This window comes from Podarcis erhardii, assembly GCF_964252035.2.
Source record: "Podarcis erhardii genome assembly, chromosome: 17".
NCBI lineage: Eukaryota > Metazoa > Chordata > Lepidosauria > Squamata > Lacertidae > Podarcis > Podarcis erhardii.
In genome coordinates, this window is record NC_138515.1 from 690,833 (window position 1) to 712,658 (window position 21,826).

Here is a 21,826-nt window from a genome sequence, read left to right on the forward strand (position 1 = left end):
TAAGTGCTTCATAACTGAACAAGGGCCAGGATTGCACCACTTCTTCCACAGGCCTCAGCTATGTTAAAAAAACAAAAACCTATTGCCCATTTCAACATTTAATTAAAAAAAAAAAAGTCAACCAAAAGGAACATTTTGTGAAAGTGAGGGACGGGTGAAGGGAGACAGTCAGCAGCAAAATACTATACAGGTGGGTGCTCCTTGAAGAGCTCATTCTGACTCATTGAAACGAGTCAGCATCGTCTTGTGCAATGCTTCACGATAGGACTCTGATGCTACCGCCCCGTAAGAGCTGCCACGGGCCCCTAAGCCAGAGCCACGCACTCGTGTTTGGGCCTATGTAGAAAAGAAAAAAGAATGTGCATCAGACATTTTTAGAGGAACAGCTTTTGTCCCAAACCACATTTCACCCAGAATGTTAGGACACCCCACTGAGGTCCCTCCTTGCCTACAACAGACTAATACCACCACTTTGTACTTCCTTCTGGTGCAAGTTCTCCTCAACATACTGCCAAAGGGCCTCTTTCTCAATTGTCCTAATTTCCCATGTGCTGAGGTGACCTTTTCTGAAGTGGGGGCGATGGTGATGGCAGGGACAAGAAAGCTATGCCTGCAAAACTCACACCAAGCAAGAAAGCCCAACTACTTCCTCCCTACCTCCCTTATTTTAGATTGTTTTTGCAAAAATGGGGAAGTAACAGGAAGACTAAATGCTCCTCAAAAATACGAGCACTATACACTTTGCTTTATCCACAGTAACTTGAGCAAGGTATTTTGGTACCTCAATAGGGGCAACAATCCCCTGTTTCTTGCGACCCAAACCACTGCCCTCTTTCCAGCCCATGGCTTGTAGCATGCGACTGCCAATGTTGTCACTGCCAAGTCCATCCCGCGTTGGTTGTTCAAAATCCCTGTTGTAAACGAAGGTGGGAGAAGAGAGGGACATATTCAGATGCCCTGCCCTCTAACTTTGCCAACTGAGCAAAAAGGAAATAGCATGTTGCACAGAGGACACTAAGGATGTGTCACTATGGGATAGAAATGCCTCTCACCATTACCAAAGCAGACTGCTCTAGAGGGGATCTCTTATCTCACCCTTAGTACACTTAGGGAGAACCACAGGGGCATGGTGGGACTTACACAGTGGCTGGTGTCACAGCTGAATACTTCCTTTTCTTGGGTTCTGGTGGCTCAGGAACACCATACTTTTCCCTTCGTTCAGCTGCACGATCTCGATATTTCATCTGCTGGTGGTCATGAAGAGACAGCAATAAGGCACTGGCCAGGTAACCCTCACCCTCCTGGGGCCACTCTCTACTCCCATACCTACCTCGATGTCGTTTTTCTCAAGTGCCTCAAGCTCCTGTTCTGACAAGTGTGCCCTCCGATGAATCTCCAGATTTTGCTGCACAGGGGAGAATATAAAAAATAGAGACAAGGTTAAGGTGGGCACCTGAAGATTCCCACTTCAGTTTTCAGCACCTATGTTTTATTTCTATATAAGCATATTAATAATCTACCTTTGTGTTTCAATTCTAAGGCAGGGGTTGGGAACCTCAACTCTGGAGGCAAACATGGCCCTACAGGCCCTTGGGACTATGTTCAAAGAAACTTCCTCCCCTGCCTCACCCCTCAGCAACTTCCCTTTGCCCTGGAGTGTTTTTGGCTGGGACAATGCCTCTTGCTTCCCTGGATGGAGGATGGGATGTCTAAAACTAGACTACTATAAAAAGGTCAAAATAACATCCAGTGCTCCACTCAGTTTTGCCTCTGGCCCTGCTCATCACTGGCATATGGCCCTCAGAAGGTTGCACAGAAGAAAATGTGGCCCCCAGGCCGAAAAACTCCTTACATCACCAAAAAACAACAACCAAATATCACTTCCAAAAGAAAATAGCTAAAGCAGCACATGGTAAATTTCAAGATGATGATGATGATGATGATGATGATAATAATAATAATAATAATAATAATAATAATAATTTATTTATACCCCGCCCATCTGGCTGAGTTTCCCCAGCCACTCTGGGCGGCTCCCAATCAAGTGTTAAAAACAGTACAGCGTTACATATTAAAAACTTCCCTGAACAGGGCTACCTGTACCAAAAACTATGTAGGCCTAAGGTGTACTGCAACAACATAATTGGAATAGAATCATAGAGTTGGAAGAGACCACAAGGGCCATCGAGTCCAACCCCCTGCCAAGCAGGAAACACCATCAGAGCACTCCTGACATATGGTTGCCAAGCCTCTGCTTAAAGACCTCCAAAGAAGGAGACTCCACCACACTCCTTGGCAGCAAATTCCACTGTCAAACAGCTCTTACTGTCAGGAAGTTCTTCCTAATGTTTAGGTGGAATCTTCTTTCTTGTAGTTTGGAGCCATTGCTCCGTGTCCGCTTCTCTGGAGCAGCAGAAAACAACCTTTCTCCCTCCTCTATGTGACATCCTTTTATATATTTGAACATGGCTATCATATCACCCCTTAACCTCCTCTTCTCCAGGCTAAACATGCCCAGCTCCCTTAGCCGTTCCTCATAAGGCATCGTTTCCAGGCCTTTGACCATTGTGGTTGCCCTCCTCTGGACACGTTCCAGTTTGCCAGTGTCCTTTTTGAACTGTGGTGCCCAGAACTGGACACAGTACTCCAGGTGAGGTCTGACCAGAGCAGAATACAGTGGCACTATTATTTCCCTTGATCTAGATGCTATACTCCTATTGATGCAGCCCAGAATTGCATTGGCTTTTTTAGCTGCTGCGTCACACTGTTGGCTCATGTCAAGTTTGTGGTCAACCAAGACTCCTAGATGATGAAGAAGAAGAGTTTGGATTTGATATCCTGCCTTTCACTCCCCTTCAGGAGTCTCAAAGCGGCTAACATTCTCCTTTCCCTTCCTCCCCCACAACAAACACTCTGTGAAGTGAGTGGGGCTGAGAGACTTCAAAGAAGTGTGACTGGCCCAAGGTCACCCAGCAGCTGCATGTGGAGGAGCGGAGACACGAACCCGGTTTCCCAGATTACGAGACTACCGCTCTTAACCACTACACCACACTGGCGCTCGATCCTTTTCATATGTACTGCTCTCAAGCCAGGTGTCACCCATCTTGTATTTGTGCCTCTCATTTTTTTTGCCCAAGTGCAATACTTTACATTTCTCCCTGTTAAAATTCATCTTGTTTGTTTTGGCCCAGTTCTCTAATCTGTCAAGGTCGTTTTGAAGTGTGATCCTGTCCTCTGGGGTGTTAGCCACCCCTCCCAGTTTGGTGTCATTTGCAAATATGATCAGGATGCCCTTGAGTCCATCATCCAAGTCGTTGATAAAGATGTTGAATAAGACCGGGCCCAAGACAGAACCCTGTGGCACCCCACTAGTCACTCTTCTCCAGGATGAAGAGGAACCATTGATGAGCACCCTTTGGGTTCGGTCAGTCAGCCAGTTACAAATCCACTGAGTGGTAGCATAGTCAAGACCGCATTTTACCAGCTTCTTTACAAGAATATCATGGGGCACCTTGTCAAATGCCTTACTGAAATCAAGGTAGGCTACATCCACTGCGTTCCCTTCATCTACCAGGCTTGTAATTCTGTCAAAAAACGAGATCAGGTTTGTCTGACATGACTTATTTTTCAGAAATCCATGCTGACTATTGGTGATCACAGCATTCCTTTCTAGGCGCTCACAGACTGTTTGCTTAATGATCTGCTCCAGAATCTTCCCTGGTATTGATGTCAGACTGACTGGGCGGTAATTATTTGGGTCCTCTCTTTTTGAGTTTGGGTCCCCTTTTTGAAAATAGGGACAACAATTGCCCTCCTCCAGTCTGCCGGGACTTCGCCTGTTCTCCAGGAATTCTCAAAGATGACTGCCAGTGGTGCTGAGATCACTCTTGGATGCAGTTCATCTGGCCCTGGAGACTTGAATACATCTAGACTAGCCAAGTATTCTTGTACTATCTCCTTAGTTATTCTGGGCTGTGTTTCCTCTGCTGAATCATTTGCTCCAAATTCTTCAGGTCGGGCATTGTTTTCTCTATCGGAGAAGACTGAGGCAAAGAAGGCATTGAGGAGTTCAGCCCTTTCTGTGTCCCCTGTTTGCATTTCACCATCTTCTCCTCTGAGTGACCCCACTGTTTCTTTCTTCTTCCTTTTGCTACGAACATACCCATAAAAGCCTTTTTTGTTGCTTTTAACCTCTCTAGCAAGCCGGAGTTCATTCTGTGCTTTAGCTTTTCTGACTTTTTGTCTACACGTGCTGGCTATTTGTTTGAATTCCTCTTTGGTGGTTTCCCCCCTTTTCCATTTTTTGTACACATCCTTTTTTAATCTTAACTCAGTTAAAAGTTCTTTAGATAGCCACCCTGGCTTCTTTAGGCACCTTCCATGTTTCCGTCTCATTGGTATTGCCTGAAGTTGTGCTTTTACTATCTCCCTCTTAACAAACTCCCAGCCATCATGAACTCCCTTTCCTTTTAGTATTACTATCCATGGGATCTCACCCAGCACTTCCCTAAGTTTTATGAAGTCAGCTTTCTTAAAGTCAAGAATTTGAGTCCTAGTATGCTTGGCTGCTCCTTTCCGCTGTATAGTAAACTTCAGAAGAGCATGATCACTCACGCCTAATGATCCTTCCACTTCTACCCCACTAACCAGGTCATCAACATTGGTTAGGACCAGATCTAAAATGGCTGTTCCTCTTGTTGCTTCTCCCACTTTCTGGACAATGAAGTTGTCTGCAAGGCCAGTGAGGAATCTGTTTGACCTTATGCTCTTGGCTGAGTTTGACATCCAACAAATATCCGGGTAATTGAAGTCCCCCATTACTGCTATCTCCCTTCCTTTTGCATGCATGGCCATCTGTTCCAGGAAGGCATCATCTATGTCCTCCGTTTGGCTTGGGGATCTATAGTAAACTCCCACAATGAGGTCACTGTTATTCTTCTCTCCCTTAATTTTGACCCAAATGCTCTCACTTTGGCTTTGAGGTTCTAAATCTTGGATCTCTTCACAGGTATACACATCCCTGACATATAACGCCACTCCTCCTCCTTTCTTGTCTGGTCTGTTTCTTTGAAATAGATTGTATCCCTCCATTATTACATTCCAATCGTGGGACTTATCCCACCAGGTTTCAGTGATGCCTATTATGTCATATTTAGTTTGCATATTTAGTTTAATTTGTAGACAGCACCTCAAAGTAACGCCTCCAAATCTCAGATCTGCCAAGCAGTCCCAGGAGGATGCTAGAGTTGATGGTATCAAAAGCAACCAAGACACTTCAGCTACTGGAATGCTGGCTCCTAGGGGCTGAGCCCTTTTGGAGCCACCCATATTTTTGGGGTAGGGACTGCCCCCCATACCCCAAAAGCATTGAGCCAAAGAATGGAGCCAAGTGCAGCCTGCCTCCAGCAGCCGGCTCCTTCTCCTCCTACAAGAGAGGAGAAGGAGGGTTGAGCAGCCTCTGCCGCTGGCGGCGGCGGAACCATTGAGCTGTGCGGCCGCTGTGTTTGGCTCCACCTCCAGCTCCTCCTGACATGTTCTCAATATTGGTCCCCCACCCCAATCACCTTTGCAAGCTGGTGCATCTGTCAGCTACATAACTTTTTATTTTATATTTTTTATTGAAAAATAAAAATTACAAGTGCACGAGTAAGACACAAAAAAGAAGAAACAAGAAATAGTATCCATGTAGAAAACAAAACAGGAAAAAATATATTGTATACATTACAAAAAAGGGGGGAAATTGTTCTTGTAGACTAAGACCTTTACGGTGGATCTAAACACAGGAAAAATGTGCTATAAATAAGGCAGAAATTAGACCATTTTGACAAAAGAAAAAAAATCCAATGATGTTGCATATTTAAAGTGCATTCAATGCATAGTTTCTCTACTAATGTAGCCGAATCCCTAATAAAAATGAATTCCAAATAACATTGAATTTGTCCATGGCAAGTTTACATTTGTACACAACTTGTTCATGTGTTGCGAGTTTGTCCATTTCTTCAATCCAATCATTAAAGGGAGCTGCATTTTCATTTTTCCAGTTCATCAACACCAGACTTTTGGGGGGCGTGGAGAGTCCATTCATATTGTCCCTTTGTTAGATTCCATGTATTGGGTATATAATTGAAAAGGATTTAAGATTGCTCTGTATAGCATGTTGACCGTCTCTACAGGTGAAACTCGAAAAATTAGAATATCGTGGAAAAGTTCATTTATTTCAGTAATTCAACTTAAAAGGTGAAACTAATATATGAGATAAACTCATGACATGTAAAGCGAGATATGTCAAGCCTTTATTTGTTATAATTGCGATGTTTATGGCGTACAGCTGATGAAATCCCCAAATTAACAATCTTAGAAAATTAGAATATTAAATGAAATCAGCAAAACAAGGATTGCAAATACAACAATATTGGACCTCTGAGAAGTAGAAGCATGCATATGTACTCAGTACTTGGTTTGGGCCCCTTTTGCATCAATTACTGCCTCAGTGCGGCGTGGCATGGGTGCTATCAGTCTGTGGCACTGCTGAGGTGTTATGGAAGACCAGGATGCTTCAATAGCAGCCTTCAGCTCTTCTGCATTGCTCAGTCTCATGTCTCTCATCTTTCTCTTGGCAATGCCCCAGAGATTCTCTATGGGGTTCAGGTCAGGCGAGTTTGCTGGCCAATCAAGCACAGTAATCCCATGGGTTTTGGTACTTTTGGCAGTGTGGGCAGGTGCCAAGTCCTGCTGGAAAATGAAGTCAGCATCCCCATAAAGCTCGTCTGCGGAAGAAAGCATGAAGTGCTCCAAAATCTCCTGGTAGACGGCTGCGTTGACCCTGGACTTCATGAAGCACAGTGGACCAACACTCTGGAAACTTCACACTGGACTTCAAGCATCTGGCATTGTGTGCCTCCCCATTCTTCCTCCAGACTCTGGGTCCTTGGTTTCCAAATGAGATGCAAAAGTTGCTCTCATCAGAAAAGAGGACTTGGGACCGCTGGGCAACAGTCCAGTTCTTTTTTTCTTTAGCCCAGGTAAGACGCTTCTGACGTTGTTTCCTGTTCAGGAGCGGCTTGACAAGAGGAATATGACATTTGAAGCCCATCTCCAGGATCCGTCTGTGTGTGGTGGCTCTTGATGCACTAACTCCAGCCTCAGTCCACTCCTTGTGAAAGTCACCTACACGTTTGAATGGTCTTTTCCTGACAATCTTCTCCAGGCTGCGGTCATCCCTGCTGCTTGTGCACCTTTTTCTTCCACACTTTTCCCTTCTGCATAACTTTCCATTAATGTGCTTTGATACAGCACTTTGGGAACATCCAACTTCTTTTGCAATTACCTTTTGAGGCTTTCCCTCCTTATGGAGGGTCTCAATGATGGCTTTCTGCACAACTGTCAGGTCAGCAGCCTTCCCCATGATTGTGCTTCCTACTGAACCAGACTGAGAGACCATTTAAAGGCTCAGGAACCCATTGCAGGTGTTATGGATTGAATAGCTACTGCACCTTTTCACAATATTCAAATTTTCTGTGATTGTTAATTTGGGGTTTTCATCAACTGTACGCCATGATCATCACAATTATAACAAATAAAGGCTTGACATATCTCGCTTTGCATGTCATGGGTCTATCTCATATATTAGTTTCACCTTTTAAACTGAATTACTGAAATAAATGAACTTTTCCACGATATTCTAAGTTTTCGAGTTTCACCTGTATCACCTTCTGCCAAAATATGTTCAATACAGGACATTGTACAAACGTATGTTTAGGGCAGCATTATCTCTGTTCCATCTCCAGCAGCTAATGCCTTAGATAGTCCTTTCATAAACAAGCGAACTGGAGTCCAGTAAGTTCTAAAGCTTATTTTTTGTTGTATAAGTCTTAATCTAAGATCCAGAGACACCCTTGTTATAGAACTTAACAGAGTTCCCCATAGTTTGGTTGAAATCAAGATCTCCAATTCTTTCTAACACCCCAGAGGACAGGATCACACTTCAAAACGACCTTGACAGATTAGAGAACTGGGCCAAAACAAACAAGATGAATTTTAACAGGGAGAAATGTGAAGTATTGCACTTGGGTCCTGGAGGTGCTCTTGAATATGATTAGAGGAGACCGGTTGGTTGAAGGAATTCAGGTCGGAGCGAAACAATACAAACTTAAAGCTTTTGCAGATGACCTAGTTTTGACTTTACAGGAGCCAGAATCTAGTACGAAAAGAGTATTACAATTGATTCAAGAGTTTGGTCGGGTGGCGGGATTTAAATTAAATAAGCAAAAAACTAAGGTATTGGAAAAAAACTTGACAGTTACAGAGTCAGAAAGGTTTCAGAAAGAGACAGAGTTAAACGTGGTTAAAAAAGTAAAATACCTAGGGGTAAATATAACAGCAAAAAATTTGAGTCTATTTAAGGACAACTATGAGAAATGTTGGTTAGAAATTAAGAGAGACTTAGAAAGTTGGACAAGATTGAAACTTTCCTTGTTAGGCCGAATCGCCGCTATAAAGATGAATGTATTGCCAAAAATGCTGTTTTTGTTTCAAACTTTGCAGATTGTGGACAAAACAGAGTGCTTTCGGAAGTGGCAGAGAGATATTTCCAAATTTGTCTGGCAGGGCAAAAAGCCCAGAATTAAGTTTAAGATACTAACTGATGCGAAAGAAAGAGGGGGCTTTGCCCTGCCAGACTTAAGGTTGTACTATGAATCAGCAGCTTTCTGCTGGCTAAAAGATTGGCTGCTTCTCGAAAACACTGATGTATTAGATTTGGAAGGTTTTAATAATGCTTTTGGTTGGCATGCATATTTATGGTATGACAAGGTCAAGATTAATAAGACTTTCAAGAACCATATTGTCAGAAAAGCAGTGTTTAATGTCTGGACAAAATACAAAGACTTACTGGAAAATAAAACTCCAAGGTGGCTTTCACCATTGGAAGCTAAGGCCCGGAAAAGACTCAATATGGAGGCCAAATGGCCGAAGTATTGGGAAATATTAGAAAAAGATGGAGATAACTGGAAATTGCAGAGTCAGGAGAAAATGAAAGACAAAGTGCGAGATTGGTTACACTACGCTCAGATTAAAGAAGTTTTTAAACTTGACAAAAAGTTAGGATTCCAGGTGGAAAAATCAAAGCTAGAAACGGAATTGTTAGAGCCTAAGACTAAGGTACTTTCAAAAATGTATAACTTGCTGTTAAAATGGAATACACAAGATGAAACGGTCAAACCGGCTATGATAAAGTGGGCACAGGACATTGGATATAACATCATGTTTGAGGACTGGGAGAGGTTGTGGACTACTGGGTTGAATTTCACTGCATGTAATGCTTTGAAAGAAAATGTTATGAAAATGATATATAGATGGTATATGACCCCAGTCAAACTTGCAAAAATATACCACTTGTCTGATAACAAATGTTGGAAATGTAAAGAAAATGAAGGAACATTCTTTCACCTCTGGTGGACTTGCCCTAGAGTGAAGGCTTTCTGGGAAATGATATATAATGAGTTGAAAAAGGTATTCAAGTATACCTTTCCTAAGAAACCAGAGGCCTTCCTTCTGGGTATTGTCGGCCAGAAGGTGCTAAAGAAGGACCGAACATTTTTTATGTACGCAACAACAGCAGCAAGGATACTTGTCGCTAAGCATTGGAAAGCCCAAGATTTACCCACACTGGAAGAATGGCAGATGCAACTGATAGACTATATGGAACTGGCTGAGATGACTGGCAGAATCCGAGACCTGGGAGAAGAGACGGTGGAAGAAGATTGGAAGAAATTCAAGATTTATCTACAAAAATATTGTAAATTGCATGAATGTTAAGAAGGATGCTAGAGTACAAACAACTTGGCACCATTAAGCTAGATGAAGTGAAATATGAAGATAAGCTAAATTTAAGAAAAGATAAATTTTTGGAAATTTTAGGTTATATTTAAATTTTTAAGATTTGAATAAAGGATATTTAAAATTAGAGACACATTATATTTAAATTTTTAAGATTTGAATAAAGGATATTTAAAATTAGAGACACAACATTGGAAAATTAGATAATAAGAGTAGAAACAAGGGGATAAATTTGCTGGATAAAATTTTATAGTCAGGAACGCAGGAGCGGGAGATGTGAGGGAGTCCAAAGAAGTTAAGAAAATCATGTTAAGAGATGTATTGTATTGTATTAAACAATACAAAACAATATTGTATTGTTTATGGGTATTGTAATTAAAAATAAAAACTGTTAATAAATATTTATAAAAAATAAAAAAAATAAAAAGACATGTATTGACTTTCCGGAAAAAGAAAAAAGAAAAAAAAAAGTAAAGTATTGCACTTGGGCAAAAAAAATGAGAGGCACAAATACAAGATGGGTGACACCTGGCTTGAGAGCAGTACATGTGAAAAGGATCTAGGAGTCTTGGTTGACCACAAACTTGACATGAGCCAACAGTGTGACGCGGCAGCTAAAAAAGCCAATGCAATTCTGGGCTGCATCAATAGGAGTATAGCATCTAGATCAAGGGAAGTAATAGTGCCACTGTATTCTGCTCTGGTCAGACCTCACCTGGAGTACTGTGTCCAGTTCTGGGCACCACAGTTCAAGAAGGACACGGACAAACTGGAACGTGTCCAGAGGAGGGCAACCAAAATGGTCAAAGGCCTGGAAACGATGCCTTATGAGGAACGGCTAAGGGAGCTGGGCATGTTTAGCCTGGAGAAGAGGAGGTTAAGGGGTGATATGATAGCCATGTTCAAATATATAAAAGGATGTCACATAGAGGAGGGAGAAAGGTTGTTTTCTGCTGCTCCAGAGAAGCGGACACGGAGCAATGGTTCCAAACTACAAGAAAGAAGATTCCACCTAAACATTAGGAAGAACTTCCTGACAGTAAGAGCTGTTTGACAGTGGAATTTGCTGCCAAGGAGTGTGGTGGAGTCTCCTTCTTTGGAGGTCTTTAAGCAGAGGCTTGACAACCATATGTCAGGAGTGCTCTGATGGTGTTTCCTGCTTGGCAGGGGGTTGGACTCGATGGCCCTTGTGGTCTCTTCCAACTCTATGATTCTATGATTCTATTCTATGATTCTTCTGTCAGCTACATACCTTGTGTAATCCTGAGAGCTGCTGGTGACGAATAAGTGCCTCCTTGCTGGGAAACTGCCTCCGACAAAGCAAGCAAGCCAGCTTGTGCCAATCTGTCAGCTTCTCTTCCCGGTCAGCAGCCTTCTCCTGCTCCTCCTCACTGTCACTCTCCCCGCTGTAAGCAGCCACTAATCCTCGTGGGGGACTCTGCCAAGTTAAGCAAGGTCACAAGACAGAATATATCTCGGCTGGAATCAGATTCAGAAGGACCCCACAGGCCATTTAGCCCTGTCTCCTTTCCCTCACCCCTGAATCAGCCTACTCTACCCAGACCACCATGGGCTCACAGCGGAGAGTCGGTGCACCGTACAGCTCGACTGCCTTGGAGGAAGCCCCCACTTCAGAGGGCTTTATGTGGAAGACTTCCCGTGTTCATATTGTGCACCTCACCTATTCCCTCACCATTAAAAGGAGACAAGAGCAGAGATTCCCTGCACCAGCACCCATTATTCTATAAGACCCAGAAGACCTGAACTGGGGATTAAGTGGAAAGGGAAAGGCTTACCAGTCTATCATCACCAGCTAGCTTGGACAGGTCCATGCCACTGTGCTGCCTCTCAGCCAAAGCCCCCTGAGGATACCCAGAAAAGGAAAAGGAAAAAAAGAAGCGTTAACTCTAACAGAAGTTCTCACATTCTTTCCTTAAATGAACAGCATGCTTTCTTTCTGCTCACTCATCCAGCCAGCCCCTGGATGACCCACAGCCCTGGGAAGAGATCAAACACAGGTGGTTCTCCTTACAGGGCCACTTGGCCTTAATTTAGGCCAACACTCTAATTAGCATAGGCAAGACAGAAGCTTGCTTTCTTGAAAGAGACCCATCTTGCCCTTTGAAAATCACGGCTTCATGGATGTGCTCACTGCTGAAACAATACTCTTGACAAGAACTTCTCACATTAGCAGGAGAGAAAGACTAGCACTTGACACTGTTCAGTCTCACAGACAGGAGATCTGAGCAGAGCAAGAGAAGGTGGGAGATGTAGGACTCTGTCTTAGCAGCATCTAGGCCACAACTGCACTGCAGACACACTGAAACAGATGATGCCACAAGGCTAAACAACCTGCCCTCACACCCTCAGGTCATTCAGTTTTGTTTAGGCTTCAGGAATTAGCTGCAGTAGGTAATTTAGTACTAATCTGCTCCTGGTAATGGATGAGGAGACCCAAGATGTTACCTTTTTCTCGAGGATAGCATAGCCAGCATCAGCTGTGGCCGACTCCCGCCTCTCATCCTCTCGTATAGAGGAAACTGGCTGGAAGCTGTTCTTGAAGTTCTCCTTCTGCTTGTTGAGGCTACGGGCCCAGCGCTCCATATCTTTTGCAATCTGCAGAAGATAACACAAAAGTGGGGAATAATCCAGGAGAGGGGGTGGGGGAGGAGGAACAAAAAAGGAGTTCTTAGTCCAGGCTGAAAATAGGTGTTTCTCAAAAACAACAACTGACTGGAACTGTGCAACAGGGCTGAAAAACAGCTATTTTTTCACTTAAAATGGCCCTGGAGGTTCCAAAATTAGCTATTCTCTTTCTCTTCCAGTCCCTACAAGAAGGAATGCTCCTCCAGCAACTACTTCCAGTTATTCTCCAGCAATACAACCCCATGCCATCCAACTGTTTTTCAACATCTTCACAGAATACCCGAATAAGGCCTTCCCTATGCAGGCATTCCCCCTTCCCCCTTTGGCCACTCCAGAGAAAGGAGGCTAAGCTTACTGAGAGGCTGAGGCAGCACTGTAACTACATGACCCAAGACCTAGAGCCCTGGAAGCAGACCAAAGGGCTTTTCAAGTTATGGGCAAGTAGGGGGCAGGCAAAAGTTTAAGATAAGGAGCAACAGGTACAGAAAGGGGATGTGGGGAAATCGTGGTTCTCACCTGCTGAGCTGTTTTTGTTTTATGTTTCTCCTTCTTCTCTTTACCCTCCTTGCCACTGCCACCCCCTGGTCCACTGCCATCCTTGTGGCTGTCAGAGGCTTGGTCTGAGGCTGGGACGTAAGTACGTCTCTCACCTTCCCAATACAGGTACTGCTGTGTCTGGGCATTGTAGTAGTACTGGAAAGAGACAATCACACATGAGTCTGAGCTGTATCTTGTGCCAAGACAGTGTACCATATCAAGCTGGGAGCACATGGTGGAGAAGCAGGTATTTCAGCATCTACCTTTCAGCTATTACTTCTCAGCTCTTGGCCATGCCCAGAAAGGAGCAAAGTGGGCCCAAAGAGAGGTTCAACTCACCTGGGAATTAGGGTCATAGTAAAGGCCAGTCAGGGGGTCATAATAGTAGCCAGAACTTTCATCATATTGATAGGTGGATACATCTGGGACAGCTGGAATTGGGCACAGAAAAACAGGAAATGAACTAAATAACAGCACATCAAACCAGAAGAGCACCTGATCTTGGCCCTGTTCCCTTCCTCCTGAACTAGGAATAAAAGGCTCCCAGACCCCAGCTAGTCACATCAATCCCCAGTCACTCCCAGACCCCTCACACTGGCCACATCCTCCCTTCCCACCCTCTGTTCCCTACAGATTCCAGCACTCACGGTACTGAGTGTAAGGCTCTTGCCCTACAGGGCTGGTAACAGGCAAACTGGAAGTGCTGGTGGAGATGCCTGCGTTGGGGGGCTGAGCAGTACTAGGCATGTCAGGCTTCAGTACAGCTGGTGAGACGATAGTATATGACTGAGACTGTGAGAGAGAACACAAAAAGGCAGGTTGGGAGGTACAGAGCATTGCAACACTCTCTCTCTCTCACACTCACACACTCACACACTCACACACACACACAGTTCCGTTCCAACTGTACCGGAGCAGCAGCAGCAGCATTTCCCTGGGCAGAACTTGACCCTTCAGTGCTTCCAGTTGGCTGGTATGTGACTGGCACAGCTGAGGTCTGGCTGGTACGGGGGAAAGTGGGTAGGACAGGCACAGGGTCTATGCCTGGCACACCAGGCTCCAGTGATGCCTCCACTACTTCGTGAGAGAAGAGGAGACAAGAAGGCAGAGAGAGCACAGTCAGTCAGGAGGCAGAAAAAGACTTCAGGTAAGGTGGAGAGAGGAGACCAGGCCTCTTACCTGCCACTGAACTTTCACTGTGGATCTTGTCAGCCTTCCCCACAGCTGATGTCCCAGATGTGCCGCTCTGCAGCTGGGACCCTTTCAAATATGCTTGTGTGTACATTGTGGCTTCCAAACCCTGCGACCCATAGGCTTCATCCTGCTGGTAATAGCCATAATCAACCGTCTGCTCATCTTGAGCTGCCCAGGTTGCCTCACCACCCTGTGATGCCTATTGGAAAAATCAAACAGGAAACTGGTCAAAGAATTTGTTATAAAAGGAGATGCAAGGGTATGTACTTTGGCCTATCAGGAAAAGGTTTCACTAAAATGTCCATGCAAAGATTCTTTCCCCACCTAGAAAAATTCCTTTTAGAGGGCTTTTCTATGCTTAATGTATTTAATTACACATTTTTAGCATATTCCAAAAAATATTTCTGCATATATTAGATACAACATACTCATCTAACTATACTTTCTGGGGGCAGCAGAACTGCTAGGAGAGAAAAAATGTGTTCAGAGTCAAGTAGAGATGTAGTCATTTTAACTCCCATTGTGGTGCTGGTTTAGGCGGAAAGATATAAACCCTCTCTATGCAGTGGAGCACCACAATGGGGATGCAAATCAGCCCCACGTCAGATGACTGATCGGAATGGCAGAGTCAGCTGGGTGCATATGTCTGTATCCTCCATGTGCACGCGCACTTATGTGTGTGAAGCATGCAGCTCCCAGCAGGTTGGTCTATTACTAACATTTCCCCACTCCTATACTAAGTCAATATGGGCCAATAGCTAATGAGGATAAGCCAAAGACATTCCTGCTACCGAGAGCATTCTCGGGAGCCATTATCACTCTCCTTGAACCATTGTTCCTTGTTCACTACGTTACCTGCGAGATGGCCCACTGAGCAGCTGCAATGGCAGTGCTGGCTACAGAAGCAGCACTGATGCGGTTTCCATCTGATGAACTCATGTCCCTGCAGAGAGACACAGGAGTCATTAGGGATGTCTGCAGCAGAAACTGCAGCAAGCCCAGTTCTGGACACTCCTATACTCACCGCTTGGAACCTTTGGCAAATTCCACATTAATCGTCTTGCCATCAATGTTCAGTGGTGGATGCAGGGCCTGAAGGATCTGCAGCAGCTGAGCTGCCTCCTGGGAGAGAGCATAGGGAGAGAAATTAAACTACCAAAGCTCTTCAGCTGGACCATAAAGAAGGCTGATCGCCGAAGAATTGATGCTTTTGAATTATGGTGCTGGAGACTCTTGAGAGTCCCATGGACTGCAAGAAGATCAAACCTCTCCATTCCGAAGGAAATCAGCCCTGAGTGCTCATTGGAAGGACAGATCGTGAAGCTGAGGCTCCCATACTTTGGCTACCTCATGAGAAGAGAAGACTCCCTGGAAAAGACCCTGATGTTGGGAAAGATTGAGAGCACAAGGAGAAGGGGACGACAGAGGACGAGATGGTTGGACAGTGTTCTCGAAGCTACAAACATGAGTCTGACCAAACTGCGGGAGGCAGTGGAAGACAGGAGTGCCTGGTGTGTTCTGGTCCATGGGGACACGAAGAGTCGGACATGACTAAACAACAACAAATCCCTTTCCTCTACAGCCCCCCATTCCCACTGCCTTTTTCTAAGACAGGACTGGAACTACAACATGCTGTTTGTGGCACTCACCACAATGGTAGAGAGCTGAATGAACGCAAAACCACGGTTGAGTTGTGTCTGCTTATCTTTGATAACACGGACATTTGAGGAGGAGAGAACAGCATATGGTGCCAAGGCACTTAAAATGGAGTCCATTGTGCTATGAGGATTCAGGTTTCGCAAGATGATTGCTGTGAAGAGTAACACATGGTATGGTAATCAGAACCCTGGCCTCTTTCAACCACCTCAGAGCTCTCCTTCAACAGGATTTAAGAAATTTCACAGCAGAGAATGGATTATGGATTAACAAAGCTTGTACAAGTTCCCTAGAATTTTGCCTTCAATTTTTTGGAAGGAAAGATCAAGCTTCTGGCCCTCATTGTTGCAGAAAAAACGAAACAAAAATGTATCAGCACTTTCTGCTCCTGAGAGAATAGATGCACATTAAGAAAAAGTGCACAGAACACTGAGCACACTTTCAGACGGAGGTTGGATGGCTGTCTGCCAGGGATTCTTTAAACTGTGATTTCTGCATTGCAGGGCATTGGACTAAAGACCCTAGAGATCCCTTCCAATTATCATCATCAACATCATTATCATCATTATTATTCCCCTGCCATATGGGCAGCACATATAAAAACATTAAAAACTTCCCTGAGCAGGTCTGCCTTCAGATGTCTTCTAAAAGTTGTGTAGTTATCTCCTTGACATCTGACGGGAGGGCGTTCCACAGGGTGGGCGCCACTACTGAGAAGGCCCTCTGGCTGGTTCCCTGTAACTTTGCTTCTTGCAGTGAGGGAACCACCAGAAGACCCTCAGAGGAGGACCTCAGTGTCTCAGCTGAGGGATGGGGGTGGAGACGCTCCTTCAGGTCTACAGGGCCAACACTGTTCAGGGCTTTAAAGGTCAGCACCAACACTTTGAATTGTGCTTGGAAATATACTGGGGGCCAGTGGAGATCCTTCAGGACTGGTGCTATATGGTCCCAGCAGCTGCTCCCAGTCACCAGTCTAGCTGCCGCATTCTGAATTAGTTGTAGTTTCCAAGTCATTTTCAAAGGTAGCCCTACATAGAGCACACTGCAGTAAGCGAGAGATAACCAGAGCATGTACCACTTTGGCGAGACAAGGCAGAGGCAGGGAGGGGTTCAGCCGGCGTACCAGATGGAGTTGGTAGACAGCTGCCCTGGACACAGAATTGACCTGCACCTCCATGGACAGCTGTGAGTCCAAAATGACTCCCAGGCTGTGCACCTGGTCCTTCAGGGGCAAGGTTACCCCATTCAGGACCAGCGAGTCCCACCCACCTGCTCCCCGTCCCCCAAGAACAGTACTTCTGCCTTGTCAGGATTCAACTTCAACTCATGAAGCAGAGTCTGTACTCTGAAGCATCTGTAACCCGAGGTACCACTGTGCTCTGATAGCGGAACTTGGTTTTTTTTTGGTGGTCAATATATTTAGCACAACATTCCAAAACTTGTAACATTACAATCAAATGTACCAGGCTTTATCTCCCCGCAGCAGCACCCTCATGGCTATGAATCTCACAGGCTCTCAGACTCTTTAAATCAATCAAATTCCATTCTAGGGCTAATCAGAGACCTGCCATCACTGCCATGATCCGTTGCCCTGTAAGTAACACAGGAATTGGAGCTCGCTGAGGTGGTCAGGGATGCCTAACAGGGTGATCTCAGCAACGTCATGATACTAAAGTTTGTCACTTTCACTGGGAACAAGCCATAAAACTGAACAGGTTTAGGTCCGATTGCAGCCACGTAACTGAAGCTCTTATATCACTCTCCAATTCCATACTCACTGTCATTAGCATTCTCCGCGCAAGGTTCAGACATTTGTGCCACAGGCTGAGTGGACAGGGCTGCTGACACTTGGTATGGCTGTGGGAGGGGCAGAAGGCCTTGGCTGAGTTCTCTTCCTGACAGAGCCACCAGCTGGTCCAAGCGACTACCAGGTGGCAGCTTCTGCTCAGCTTCTGTTGAGGGATGGTCATAAAGAAAAAGAAGAAGAAATAATAATAATAATATCAACGGGGAGGTCACTATGCTACAGGCTACACTATGCTACTGAGCTACATATCATCAGAATGCTAAACTTTATCTCCTCACTACATGTGGACATGGCCTTCTTCGCTTGAACTAACACTTTGAAAAGTGCTGTATGTTTGTTGTAACTTGGACTATATTCCCGCTGATGTGAAATGGCACAGTAACTGTAGCACTTGGAACTACTGTGATTATCAGACCAGAGCAGGGCTGCCATACGTCCAGAATTTCCCAGACAAATCTGGAATACTGCAGTCGGAAGCAGCGTCTAGGCAGAAATCGCTAAAATGTCCAGGAAAATCTACATGTATGGCAACACATGTTGGCAGTGTAGTTGGCAATTTTCACTGTTTGAAAAACGGCAACCCTAGTCCAGAGGTTATTTACTTCTTTAGTTAATTGGTTTTTATGTAGTGAGAGGTTTTGCTCTTTTTTGGAGAGTATGTACCCATGTCAAATGTATCTTCCATGTGATTGGTACTTATATCTTTGTAATTTGAAAATAGAAATCATTGTAAAAAAAACAACAACCACCCCATTAAACTTTACCAGATCTGGGAACGCCACACTTGAAGCACTTCTCTCTGCGCTTGAAATTCTGCACTCCACACTGTTGAGAGAACAGACACATCCTGTCTTTATTTAACTTCCAGAGATGGGAAAAGGCTGACCCTACAAAGTCTTGCTACCTCCTGCAAAACATCTAACACTTGCCATAAAGCTGGTTTGGTTGCTGCATGCCTTCTCTGCTTTTCTGGCCCTCAGATTTGTGAAGAAAAAAATCAAAAACAAAAAACCCTGATAAATGCTTGGCATAATCTCAGAAACTAGGTCCTTTCTCATGTCTGCTGTGCCTTGATCTCTGCCCCCAGTAAGCTGTTCTTTGTTCATTGTGCCCTGTTTTCTTTTCAGTCCCAGCAATCATTGTAAAAAGCATTTTAAAACCTCTACTTGAAAGCAAAACTATTAAAAATAAGCAAAAATACTTAGGGCAGGATTGAATTAACTTGAACATACAGAATGAGGTCCACTCAACAGGAGTTTCCCCACATTTCCTACCCCCATGGCCCCTAAATCTGCTCTGGATGGTTGAGATAACCCCCAGAGCAGGGGGCAGGTAGGCAGGAGGACAGAAAGTCCCATTGAGCACATGGACCTCATTCCCTGCAGAGATACCCTACTTAGCGCCATGTTGATTTTCATTTCCAATTGACTCTGATAAAGGAAACTGGGTCTCCTGGATGCTGAGTTTGGATTTCCATATTGCACTGTTCCTTTGAAGCAGCCGTGTCTGGAAGAAGCTAACCATTACTGCTGCACAGTAGAACCCCATCCCCATCCCCCACCCCAAAAAATTCCTCCAGCCTTCTCTCCACCCTTCACCTTGCTCACACAACACCTTCACACCCCATCTGACTCCTCTGACATCCTCAAACTGACCACAAAGCAGTTACCTTACTGCATAGCCAGTCCTCATTGATCTTGGGCTTGGGATCACTGTAGTGCATGGAGACCTTCTGGCCAAGGATTGTGAGGGAGTGCTGCAGGGAGAGAAATGCTGCAATGAGACTCAAACGCAGAAGTGGTGAGCAGGTGCCCATCACTGCCACAGCAGAAAGAAGGAGAGGTTCAAACCCTTCAGCTGAATGGATGAGGGTGAGGGAGGGAAGGCAGCACAGGCCGAGAGAGGTTTGGAACTTGGCTACTTGGCTAGCACACACCTAACCTGGCCGACAGAGGCACCTGTCTCTACCCAAGGCACCGGGACGTCCGGCTACTGTGATGGAGGGAGAGTGTGTCAGAGAGAGACAGAAAGAAAGATGGAGAGGAGGAGAAACAGACAGAGAAAATGCAGCCATGCTCCGAGACACCGCCATACAATAACCTCTATGCCACTAGAATGATCTGTCTTGAGCTTCCGTCCTGAAAGCTAGCAGCATGCATTTCCATCCTCTCCTCCCAACCCAAAGCCATTGTGCCCCCACAGTGGGCACCTTCCCCTAACTAGGGATCACTCCCTCATTCAGCACAGATCTCTGCTGTGCTTATGTCAGCTCCCATTTATGGGCATGCTTGGAGGAACACCCAATGTTCTGGTTGCAACTCTGTCCAAGAGGTAAAAACTTTGGGAGACCAAAAATAAGGTTTTAAGCTACATACACATCCCCAGAGGTTCAGTACTCATCTTCCTACCCTACTTCACTCATGCACACAAGTAAACTGCTTCCAACTCATCATATCTTTCTAAAGTGGCCTCTGAAAAGTACTGTTATCCTCAATTGGTGATTCTCAACACCTTGTGAGGGCATCAAATGATTACCAGGACTCATAATTTATAAGAACTAGAGAGCTAAGCCACACCAATTTCTAAAAGCATTTGCTAGGAGCTTTTAACTCAAGGTCCCATAGGCTAGAATCTTCTTCTGACAAACGCTACCTCTGACCTGCTGCAATCTTATAAAGTAACATATTACTACTTTCACATGCTTGTAGAAACTGTGCTGGAAATAATCCCTTGCCCACATCTTCCTGTTAGGCCAGTTTTTGCACTATCCCCTCCTGCATCTGGAGCAAAGTGCATCATCTCAGCCATGCCAAGGCTACCTGTGTCAGCTCCCACTGGGGATGCTACACTGCCAACACAAGAGAACAGAAGGAAGAGGAGGAGGAGGAGGAGTCGATGGCAGAGGCAATTGCCATGACTGCATAAACACTGGAAAACCCCAACATATTGGGCTAGGGGTGCATTTTCACCAACCTTATGGCTGCTTGGAAACAGGACCATAGTTTGAAACTCTGGTCAAAACAGACAGTTTGGGGTCTAAAAGCTTGGTTTGTGGCCCTTCACACCTTTACTGTGATCCTACAGTGCTGGATAGAAACAAGGGGTCTCGCACAGATGGGCTGTCAAGACAGAGACTGCTGTGAGGAAGGAGATAAGGCCTCCCAGGAAAGCTTCCTATCTTGAACCCTGACTGCACTGGGAGAGAACGCACACACAGCATCAGTATCATCATCTCTGACAGATACCCATTGAGACTGGAGCCTGTATCACACTCAGGATCATGCATATATCCAGAGCAGAAAGAGCACACAGGAGTCCTAACTCCCCAAACCCTTTCCTTACTACCAGGAACTCCTCCAGCCCCCACTACCGTGGATCGTAGCCTAGATCCTTAGTTCCCCTGGTCAACTTGCTAGACCACCTTCTACCCAATGTGGAAATTAAATCCAGAGGCTAACCCACTCCCTGGGTTGTTAATACCACTCAGAAGTCCTGACTTTTTGTGTCCCTATTCTAAGACACCAGAACCCCACTTCTTGGGACTTGGGTGGTCCCAAAAAGTCAAATTCTCTGTTTGATTCCTGAGACTAGAGATATCTGATTCAGACCTAAGTCCTCTTCCCCATTCCCTTCAGTAATTTCCTATGGGGAAAGCGGCTGGGGCTTTTCATATGAACCAGGTGTTTGGATTGGTCATTAACAGTAGCAGTACTTGTGGGTTTCAAGTGCCAGCAAAGCAACCTGATTGGCTTCCATCCATCGTGTAGCGTCCTGCAAGTGATTAAACTCGACGAAGGCGAAGCCCCGGCTCTGACCTGGAGGACAGCATTCAGATACAGACGCAGTGTGTTAGTCAACAGATCCAGCCAACATCACGCATCCCTGTCGCTGTACCAATTGGGGCAAGGGCAGGATGCGGGGGAGAAACAGGGAAGAGTGGAAAGGCACAGAAAGGGCACCCTAGGTGTAAAGTGGGATGGTGCAGACTCAGATGCTGACCACAAAAAGGGAGTTGCTTGATCTTCTGATCATCCTAAGCAAGGAATGTTTCTGATGTACAATTGCCACTCACCTCTACTCAAACCTCCAAGTATTTCTCCCCTTCCCTCACCCCAAGCTGGGAACAGATCTGTGAAGTCACAACTTTCA

At 45.1% G+C, this 21,826-nt stretch overlaps 1 protein-coding gene across 4 annotated transcripts; it reads right to left on the minus strand.

Moving 5' to 3' along the window:
- Positions 1–82: 82 nt before the first annotated feature.
- Positions 83–21,820, minus strand: RBM10 (RNA binding motif protein 10). Of its 4 annotated transcripts, XM_081844613.1 has the most exons (19): positions 21,419–21,820; positions 19,347–19,433; positions 18,442–18,502; positions 17,649–17,822; positions 15,864–16,024; positions 15,239–15,336; positions 15,070–15,157; positions 14,200–14,413; positions 13,931–14,097; positions 13,668–13,812; positions 13,360–13,451; positions 13,000–13,176; positions 12,304–12,453; positions 11,634–11,699; positions 11,090–11,275; positions 1,331–1,405; positions 1,141–1,247; positions 782–911; positions 83–336 (listed from the first exon to the last, which is right to left on the minus strand). In XM_081844613.1, the coding sequence occupies exons 1-19, from the start codon at positions 21,431–21,433 to the stop codon at positions 211–213; spliced, it is 2,319 nt and encodes a 772-aa protein (XP_081700739.1). In that variant the 5' UTR covers positions 21,434–21,820; the 3' UTR covers positions 83–210. The 4 variants fall into 4 exon arrangements, with proteins under 4 accessions (XP_081700739.1, XP_081700738.1, XP_081700737.1 ...); XM_081844612.1 differs by having other exon boundaries at positions 13,931–14,094; positions 19,347–21,820; XM_081844611.1 differs by having other exon boundaries at positions 1,141–1,244; positions 19,347–21,820.
- Positions 21,821–21,826: the final 6 nt, after the last annotated feature.